This window comes from Balaenoptera borealis (assembly GCF_965194805.1).
Source record: "Balaenoptera borealis genome assembly, chromosome: 9".
NCBI classification, from domain to species: domain Eukaryota; kingdom Metazoa; phylum Chordata; class Mammalia; order Artiodactyla; family Balaenopteridae; genus Balaenoptera; species Balaenoptera borealis.
The window spans coordinates 7,847,955-7,858,198 of record NC_138873.1 but is presented as its reverse complement, the minus strand read 5'-3'; the positions used below and the strand labels follow the sequence as shown (position 1 = coordinate 7,858,198).

The 10,244-nt window shown below is 45.6% G+C and overlaps 1 protein-coding gene and 1 long non-coding RNA gene across 2 annotated transcripts in view; one reads left to right on the top strand and one right to left on the bottom strand.

Moving 5' to 3' along the window:
• Positions 1 to 220: 220 nt before the first annotated feature.
• LOC309635033 overlaps positions 221 to 10,244 on the bottom strand; it is a 30,158-nt gene continuing 20,134 nt past the window's right edge. Inside the window, exon 2 of the long non-coding RNA XR_014248593.1 lies at positions 221 to 4,482. This is a non-coding gene — a long non-coding RNA (uncharacterized lncRNA). The remainder of the gene's footprint in view (positions 4,483 to 10,244) is intronic.
• Positions 9,795 to 10,244, top strand: part of IGF2R (insulin like growth factor 2 receptor) — a 110,016-nt gene continuing 109,566 nt past the window's right edge. The window contains exon 1 of the mRNA XM_082405765.1: positions 9,795 to 10,132. Coding sequence (XP_082261891.1) covers positions 9,993 to 10,132 — 140 coding nt within the window. The 5' untranslated portion in view covers positions 9,795 to 9,992. The remainder of the gene's footprint in view (positions 10,133 to 10,244) is intronic.

The window sequence follows — 10,244 nt, the reverse complement described above, 5'->3', positions numbered from 1 at the left end:
CAGCCCCTCACCTTCCCCTCTGCCTTTCTGTAGCAGCCAGTCTCCAAGATGACTTTCAGTTACCCTCAGCTTTTGGCATTCATGCTTTTGTGTAGTTCCCTCACACATTACATAAGTGTTGGTCTACGTGGCCAATAGAATATGGGCAAACTGATGGTATGTAATTCTAAGGCTTTGCCTTATAAGGCATTGCAACTCCTATCTTGGTTTCCTGGATTGCTTGCTCTGAGGGAAATCCAGTCACCATGCTGTGAGGATGCTCAAGCAGCCCTGTGGAGAGGCCCCACGGAGAGGAACTGAAGCCTCCCACCAATAGCAACACCAACTTGCTAGCCACATGAGCGAGGACCACGGAAGCAGATCCAGCCCGTCAAACCTTCAGGTGATGGCAACCTTGGTTCACATTCAACTGCAACCTTAAGAGAGACACTGAGCCAGAACTTCTCTGCCAACCCACAGAAAGTGGGAGATAATAAATGCTCATTGCTATTTTAAATCATCAAGTTTGGGGGTAATTTGTTAAGTGACAATAGATAACTGATATACATTTCTTCCATATTAGGTCAAAAGATTCATGGTAGAGTGGCAGGCAGGTCAGAATGAAGGGTTAGCAATGAAACAAAGGACAAAGAAGGAGACTAAGTAAGAAGTCAAATGACGTGAGAAGGAGGGAAATAAAAGGGGGAATGTATGATAGCTCTATGGCCCAGATTTTTCAGAGCAGTACAAGCTCACTATTCTGATAACAATAACAATAGTAGCTTTTACTGAGCACTTACTATGTGTGGTGGTATCTCTAAGTGCACTTTCTTTAAGGGACCACGGTTCTGATTTCTTGGATTAGAAAATATGCACCTTAGAATAAGGGAAGAGGAAAAGGGAGGGAACAGTAAGTATGCGGGAGAAAATCTGGACAGTAGGGAATGTTGAAAATAAGGCTAAACAAAAAATATGTATTTATATGGAACTTTTAAAACTTGATGAGGGGCTTCCCTGGTGGCACAGTGGTTAAGAATCCACCTGCCAATGCAGGGGACACAGGTTCGAGCCCTGGTCTGGGAAGATCCCACATGCCACGGAGCAACTAAGCCCGTGGGCCACAACTACTGAGCCTGTGCTCTAGAGCCCGTGAGCCACAACTACTGAAGCCTGCACGCCTAGAATCTGTGCTCTGCAACAAGAGAAGACACTGCAATGAGAAGCCCACACACCACAACGAAGAGTAGTCCCCGCTCACCGCAACTAGAGAAAGCCCGCACGCAGTAACAAAGACCCAACTCAGCCAAAATAAATAAATAAATAAAAAACAAAAACAAACAAACAAAAACTTGATGAGGTAAGGGGAAATGTTGAAAATATCTATGTGTGTATTATAGATATAAGACACTCTTCCTCTTTTCCGTATTTCATTTCATTTTTCCATTCATTCAATAAATATCTAGGTACTGAGCAATCACTGTTCTGGCCCTGGGATCCAGCACAAGCAAACACAGTCACAGAGCTTGCGTTTTAGGAGGATTTTCTCTTTCTCAGTGGATGGCATCACCAAATACCCAGTCATCCTACCAGAAACCTGGGAGTCATCCTAATTCTTCTCTCTTCCAACCTCCACAGCTGGTCCCCCGCATGCTGATGAGTTTGCACTTCTTTCTGTTCTCTATTCCCACTGCGGCTGCCTTCACGTGAACATTCATCATTCTACCCTGGTGGATCAGTTTCCTGGGGCTGCTCTAACCAGTACCACAAACTGGGTGGCTTAGAGCAACTGAAATTTATTGTCTCACAGTTCTGGAGGCCGGAAGTCCGAGATCAAAGTATTGGCAGGGCCGTGCTCCATCTGAAGGCTCTAGGGAAGGGACTGTTCCAGGCGTCTCTCCTAACTTCCGGTAGTTCCTTGGCTCATGGTGGCATAACTCCAGCCTTCACTTGGTGTTCTCCTGGTGTGTGTGTCTGTCTCTTCACATGATGTTCTTTTTATATGGACACCCGTCATATTGGATCAGGGGCCCTCCCTACTCCAGAATGACTTCATCTTAACTAAGTGCATCTGCAACAACTCTGTTTCCAAATAAGGTCACATTCTGGGTTACTGAGGATTGGGACTTTAGCATCTTTCTGAGGGATACAATTCAACCCATAACACCTGGGTTAAGTTACAGTCTTTTCAACCAGCCTCCCTGCCTCTAGTAAGTCCCCCTCACATGACCCCTACACCTGTCCTTCAGAGGGTGGTCAGTGTGATCTGCCTAAAATAAAAATCTGATTATGTGGCTACTCAGCTAAAAATCCTCCCAAGTTTCCCTTCTCTTTATTATTATTATTATTTTTTTATCGAAGTATAGTAGATTTACAATGTTGTGTTAATTTCTGCTGTACAGCAGGGACTCAGTTATACATATGTATGTATTCTTTTTCACATTCTTTTCCGTTATGGCTTATTACAGGATATTGAGTATAATTCCCTGTGCTCTATGATAGGACTTCATTGTTTATCCATTCTATATATAATAGTTTGCATCTGCTAACCCCAAACTCCCAATCCGCCCCTCTGCTACCCCTCTCCCCCTTGGGAACCACAAGTCTGTTCTCTACGTCTGTGAATCTGTTTCTGTTTCATAGATATGTTCATTTGTGTCATATTTTAGATTCCATATATAAGTGATATCATATGGTATTTGTCTTTCTCTTTCTGACTTACCTCTCTTTAGCAAAGCACAAAGTTCCTCAAAATCTGGCTTGAGCTTCCCTCACTGGCACCTCCCCTCCCCAATCCCCCGCCCCATCCCCAATCCTTTACTCTGACTTGTGTTCTGGCTAAACCAGCTCAAATCGTCTCCTTCGGGAATTCCTCTTAGAGGAAATTCTGTCTCCCTTAGCTCCCTGTAAGTAATTGCCTACCTCCTTATGACACTAAGTAGTAAATCGTTGGTTTCTCATCTTTCTTCTTAAATCTCTGAGTTCCTTGAGGCAGGGACTGTGCCTTCCTTGCACTCCTATTGCTGAGTATAGTATCAATTAAAAAATAAATATTCAATATGTGTTTGTTGAATTAACTTTATTGTCTTCTCATGGAAGTATGCATTTTGTGGAGAGTGAGTAGAGAAGAGAAAGATGGTGGTCCAATGGTCCTGTTATAGTTTTTTGAGAGCCCTCACTCGTAGAAGTCTTGCTAATACAAATCAAATGCTTGTATTTATTCATGAGCTCCTGACTCTCCTTGTAGAGAATGTTACAAACTAAGGAAACCACAGCACATATCCTGAGTCACATGATGGTTTGTTTGAAGGACATTATTTCCCATCTTCTCACTTACTTCAGGAGAACTTAAAGAATGAATGTCTGTAATTAATCTGAGGACTTTCCCTTCCAACCACCAACCTAAAGTGAGATTCTTGCTGGAGTTGCCACAATGCAGCTGCCACCGTTCATTCTCACATCTGCGTCTCATAATGAGCTCCACACAGTTTTCAAGGGGAACTTCACAGGAACTTTCTCTTCCCTCTCGGCTCCTATGAATCCCCTCAGTTTTCTTTCCATGTCTCTGCTTCTTTTCTGGCCTGTTCTCTCTTCCCCATAAACATGGTGCTTCCCAAAGGGGCACTTTGCATTTTCCAAACTTGGTCACACCTTAATACCTGTCCCTTTCCACTGGCTCATTGAGAGCTGGGGTCCAGGGTTCCTCCCCCTGAATCTGGGCAGGGCCTAGTGACTGCCCTGACCAAGAGTGCACACCCAAACCAGTGTTCTGGGACTTTCAAGCTGAGTCCCCCTCTCTCCCCCTTCTCTCTCTCTCTCTCTCTCTCTCTGCTTGACTTGGAGCCCAGCCACCATGTTTGAAGGAGCTCAGGCCATGTGTCGAGGCCACACGCAAGGCATTCCAGCTGAGGTCTCAGCTGACAGCCAGCACCAGCCATCAGACATTGGAGCAAATGAACCTTCAGATGATTCCAGCTCTGAGCCATCGAATCTTCCAGCTGAGGGCCAGAAGTGATGGAGCAGAAAGGAGACCTCCCTACTGGGCCCTGTCTGAATTCCTGACCCACAGAAACTTGTGAGAATTAATAACTGATGATTGTCACTTTAAGGTAATTTATCATACTCCAGTAGATCACGAATACACCAAGAATCCATTTTGTCCTCTCCCTGGGCTCTTTCATTCACTCTGCTGATGTCCAGTTACCCCTCCCATCACCAATGCTCCTGTCTTTTCAACTGTCTCCCCTGTAATTACTCCCAGCTCTGTTTAGTGTTGTATTACCAGTGCCTGCAGGGTACCTTCCCCTGGGTATTCCTGACTAGTTATTGCACAGAAAGACACAGCATCTTTCTTTTCAAATCCATTTTTCTTCTTCTGTTCCCTTTTTCTGTTCTTGGCAGCACTCTTTCCAATCTAGAAACTTTAATCTTCACTGCCGCCTTCTGTCTGTCCTGTCCAACCAGTTGCCAAGCGTTGCACTGTGTTGTCAGTTGGTATGCTTTGGGCTGCAGGGAATACAAAAGCCAGAAAAACATGGTGTAGCAGTCTGGGTCCAGTCAGAGGATAGAAACAGGGAATATTCAATATGGAAAATTATTAACTATGACAAAAGAGAAACTATAAGATATAAAGGAACTCTATTTGGTACCCTAGGGCTCGTACCAAGGGAGGACAAGCTTGGAAGGGGTTTAGATCTCATTGGAGGAGGTGTGGTTCAGCTCACTGAATAGCAGAGAAGTTCCCTAGTATAGCCAGGCTGGTCTGTAGTCGCATTAGGTCACCCTCTGGCATGCGGGAAGGGGGGCAGGCAGTCAGCAACCAGTGGTGTGGATGTCCTGGAAACAGCAGGAAACTCTCTTCTCTTGAGATTTCCCTCCAGAGCGTGTTCTACGCTCAGAAAGCTTAACATCATGCTCATTGTAAAGAGAACTACTTACAAGAATCCCTTTGTTCATAAAATAGCATATATTGAAGGGTGCACTTGGAGCTGAGAGGCAATAAATTATTAACTAACACACATGGCTTAAGCAAATTTATTTATCATGTCATAAAGTGAATGATCAGATACTGGCCAGTTCTAGGGTTTTGGTGAAGTGGTCAGCAACGTCACCAATGATCCTGATGTTTTCCATCTTTCTCCCACTGTGTTGGCCATATCTTCCCTTGGAGTTACAAGGGGCTGTAGCAGCTACAAGTGCCTTATACAGACAGTACTGCTTCCAGGAAAAAAAAAAAAAAAGTGGGGTCGGGGGGGAGAGGATTTCCTTTGCATCACTTATTGGAGAGAAAAACATTTTGCAGAAGAATCTCAGGAGACTTCCCATGAATTTCCATGGTCAGGATTGGGGCATATGCTCTCCCTCCGTTGTAAGAAAGGCTGTGTTGCAAGGGTCTCACATCTTTAGCCTCTTTAGTGGGAGGTGGGCTTTGCCAGCAAACAAGGGCATGGGCAATGCCTGCAGGAAGGCAGCCAACCACATCCATCTCTATTCCCACGCCCCCTCTGTTCCCACTGGCGCTACTCCAGGTGGTCACTGGTCACCTAAGTGCCCTGCAGAGTCACAAGACCTGAGTTCTACTTTTGGCCAGGTGTTAACCAAGTGGGAACTGGGTGTTTCTGGGGAAGGGCAAAAGCCTTTCCACTGTCTCTTTTGTCACCTTAATTCTGGTGCTTTTATTAAAGTGGCTTTCAGTCCATCCTGCAGCTAGATGGATTTTCCTGAAGTGTAACTGTGAACTAACTCTCCCTCTCTCTCTCTCACGTTCCAAATCTCTCAATGAGAAGGAAGTTTATGAGTTAAAATCTTGGACTTTCATACTAGATCATATCATTCACATTGAAGCTCTTACTAATTGCATGACCTCAGGGAAGGTATTTAATTTCCTTATACCTGAATTTCTCATGTTTTAAGCGTGGATAGGATTACTATGCTCAGAGGATTCTATAAAGAGTAAACCATGAAATGCAGGAATGGTTTTTGACACAGTGACTTTTTAATAGGTAGTATTTTATCAGCCATTATTGTTCCTCACTTTATATCCAATTAAATCTAAATTTCTTAGGTTCCCATTTAAGATCCTGTAGGAGCTGACCCCAATACAATTTTTCCAAACTTATATTAAAATGGACCATCTCCCCTACTAAACCATAAACTACCTGAGGGAAGGATCACATTCTATAAGCCCAGGATTTAGCGCAATCTTTGGCCAGAGTTGTTTTTCTGTGTTCCCATGTGGTTTTCATTCAAGCATTCTTTGGCCTGCAGATACCTCACTCCTCCATCCTCATAAGGCCGTCTTCTCCGTGTGTGTCTCGGTGTCTCTACACCATTTCTTACAAGGGCACCAGTCATATTGGACTGAGCCCACCCTCCTGTAGTACGAGCTAACAAAAATTACCCTGCAACAACCGTATTTTCAAATAAGGTCACATTCCAAGGTAATGGGGATTAGGACTTCAACATATCTTTTTAGGGGACATAATACAACCCATAACATGGGGTCTTGAGCTACATCTCTAAGTCTCTGTTTTCTCAAAGGTTTGCTGCAAAATTTAAATGAAGTACCGGAGAGTTATGCCCTCTACCATTTGACTTTAGAGTATCTAATATGCAATTTACATTCAAGTTTTCCCAGTTATCCCCAAGTGTCCCTTACACCTTCCTTTTTAGGGATCTGGGCTCCAGATAAGGGTCATGCATCACATTTTGTTGTCTTGCCTCTTTATTCTCCTTTAATTCAGGACAGTGGTGAGACAAGAGGGAAGGGGGCAGGGCACAACCATTAAAATAATGACACAGCCCTTGAAGATACAACAAAAACTGGTTAGAACCAATTATGTCCAAGATGGCGGAAGATCTGACTTCCAGTAGGCCTTGAGCCTCATTATACACTCACTGTAATACCTTAGCTTAGCATATGCTAAAGGACACACTCCCAGTCACCATGACAATTCCTAGGCTGACCGTAAGAGGCCAAAAAGTGGGTGGTAGTCCAATTCCTGGAAATCCCCACCCCTTCCCCCAAAATAGTTGGATTAATCCTCCCACTTGTTAGCCTATGAAATTACCCAGCCCATAAAAACTAACCACCTCCACACCCCCGGGCCACTCTCACCTTATGAGATGACTGCATTCTGTCTATGGGATGTGTATCTCTCTAAATAAACTAGCTTTCACTTTACTATGGCTCCTTCTTGAATTCTTTCCTGAGTGGAGCCAAGGACCCTCACTTGGCAGCCCATCCCAGGAACTCACCAGAGACCTGGGAATTCTCTCACTCACCCTTTTGCAACAGTGGTTCTCATACCATCATGTGTATGAGAATCTCCTACAAAGCTTATTGAAACAATTTTCTGGGGCCCACCTCCAAAGATTTTGAGTCAACAGGTTGGAGTGAGGCCCATGAATTGGCATTTCTAACCAAGCTGGCAGGTGATGCCAAAGCTGCTGGTCCAAGCACCACACTTTTGAGAACTACTGATCTAGAACAAGGGTTGGCAAACTTCTTCTGTAGAGGCCATATGGTAAAATACTTCAGACTCTGTTGCAACCAGTCAATTCTGCCATTGTAGGCAAAAGCAGCCATAGGAATACATAAGTGGATGCTGCTACATTCCAGTAAAACTTTATTTATAAAACAGCTACCTGGTCAGATCTGACCTCAGTCTGTTGTTTACTCTTGCTCTTTTTTTGGGGGGGGGGTGGGTGGAGGAGGGAAGGGGGTAAGTCTTTCAGAGCACTGACATTTTTGAATTGTCCAGTTCAGTTTTCCTGTAGAATGTTTCACAATCTGGATTTGATAGTTTTATTTTTATTAGATTTAGGTTAAACATCTTGGCAATAACACCACATAAGTGATATTGTGTACTACAGGGGGAAATTGTGAAAGACTTTGAAATGGACCAAAAAAATTATTGGGTAACTTCAGTGGAAAGCTAGATACTGTCAAATGCAACTTTGTGCATTAGCTGATTCTATGGGGTTTTGAGCCTTTCATTATCTTTGAGCTATTTTACAACTCTCTAAATTGTGGAATACTGATGGTAATGTCTAGGATTCTTGTCTTTAGAAATGCAAATTTTGTTCCTTTCACATCCATTTGACCTATGAGCACTGACTAATCTTCCATCTATTAGGCAACTTAACTTCAGCATTCCTGACTGCATATGTGTTGGATTGTCTTTGGATTCTCTTTTGAACCAGTTGGAACATGTTACTGGTCTGACATTAATGAGTTAAGTATTATCTTTGACACATGTTCATTTTACACCTGCATCTGAGTCATGATTATACTCTCTTTTAAATATTATCCTTTAGCAGTATTTTTCATTGCATCATTTTAGGAAGCAGAAAATGTTAGTTTTTCCAAATCTTGGTGATATGAACTTTAATTTCTTGATAAAGGTGGTTCTACCAGACCTTTCCATTGTAAAGATATATTTTTCTTTATTAGGGAAATATCCTTTGAGACAAAGTGAATATTCCGGTTTGCAATTATTTTTCACCTGATGGTTTTAGTTTCCACTGAAGATCTTTGCCTGTATCAATTATAACACTGGAGTTGCAAAATATGAACCCTTTCATGACACCTACAGTTGGACATCTGAGCACGCCCTTTGAGCCACCACACCAACTTTCCTTTCTTGGGCCATATTCCTCTTTGGCAATATAGCATCGTGGCCAAGCCACACGCTCTGGGACTGTCTAGCTTGAGCTTAAACCCTGGCTTCTCAGCTTACTAGCCGTGTGACTTGCAAGCTTTTTAATCTCTCTGTGCCTCAGTTTCCTTATCTGTAAAATGGGTGCTATAAAGATACGTCTCTTATAGGATTGTGTTAAGATTAACTGAGCTAAATCAAAGCACCACAGCCATACTTGGCACATAATTACCTGCTCAAAAAACGTTAGCTATTATTGTATGCGTTTGAATTCCTGCTTTGCCACATCAAAGTGGCTTTGGGTAAGTTACTTAACATCTTTGTGCCTCCGTTCCTCATTTATAACACGGTTCCTGGATTCATGCATGTTAAATGCTAACACAGTGTCTGGTGTGGAGTAAGCATTTAAAAGGATGAGCGGTTACCATCATGATTATTCTGTGTAATAATCAGATTATTCTGTGTAAGGTAAACTTTTTGAGTTCATGTCTTTTCGGATTTACCTTCTTATTTTCATTGTGCCTAGCTCAGTCAGTCACATAGTATGGGTTTAATAAAATATTTGAATAGAGGGATTAATAAAGCTTTGCTGAGTGGCACTCGCTTGATAGTTACATTTTGGCCTCCTTTATATTTCAAGTTTCTATATTGGTGCCGCCCTTCCTTATTGGAGGAAGCCCACGCTTGGGAAATAACATTGTCACACAAGGTTGCGAGAAGCTCTGCTGGGCAATGGTTGGAAAGCCCCGTGTAGGGCTCCGCGATCTACCTCCGTAGGGCAAGAAAAGTGGGTTCCCATTCATCAAGGATCCGAAATAACAGGGCTGTGCGGTGGCATTTACAGCACCTTAAGTCTAAGCCTTATTCTCCCCTCCCTAACGGTCGAGGGTGGGAAACGGTGACTCCAAGTTGGGAAGCACCCACATCGCGACCCAGAGTGCGCTCTGGGAGAAACTGAGGCGGTGGCCGGGTCCCCGCCGTGGCAGCAGCCGGGACACAGGCCTCGAGCCCGCACCTGCGTCCCCGAGGCCGCCGCGTCGCTTCCTGCCCAGCGCGTGCAGCGCTCACGTGACCGGGCCTGGGCGGAGCCCGGCGGGCGGGGATCACCTGAACAAGGGAGTCATGTGAGCGGGGCGGGGGAGGGGGCGGTGCCGCCCGGCGGTCACGTGACCGGTTCCGGGGCCGCCGCTGAGCCCAGACAAGCCGCGCGCCTCTCGGGCTCCTGCTCAGCTCCAGCTCCTCGCGCTCCTCTCCGCCTCCGCCTCCGCCCTGGCGGCGCAGCCATGTCCCGAACGCGGCCCCCGGCAGCCGCGCGCCGCTAGCTCCGCTCCAGCCGCGCAGCCGGGGCCCGGCGCGATGGGGGCCGCTGCCGGCCGGAGCGCCCACCTGGGGCCCGCGCCCGCCGGCCGCCCGCCGCGCTCCCTGCTCCTGCTGCAGCTGCTGCTACTGGTCTGGGCCGCGGGGACCCAGGGCGCCGAGTTCCCCGAGCTGTGCAGGTGGGTGGCCCGCCTGGGTGCAGGCTTCTGTCGCGGTGCCCTAGCGCGCGGCGGGCGGGGTGGGGGGCAGGGGCGCTCGGGGGAGGGGCTGGGGGCCCCGAGTCGCCTGTGG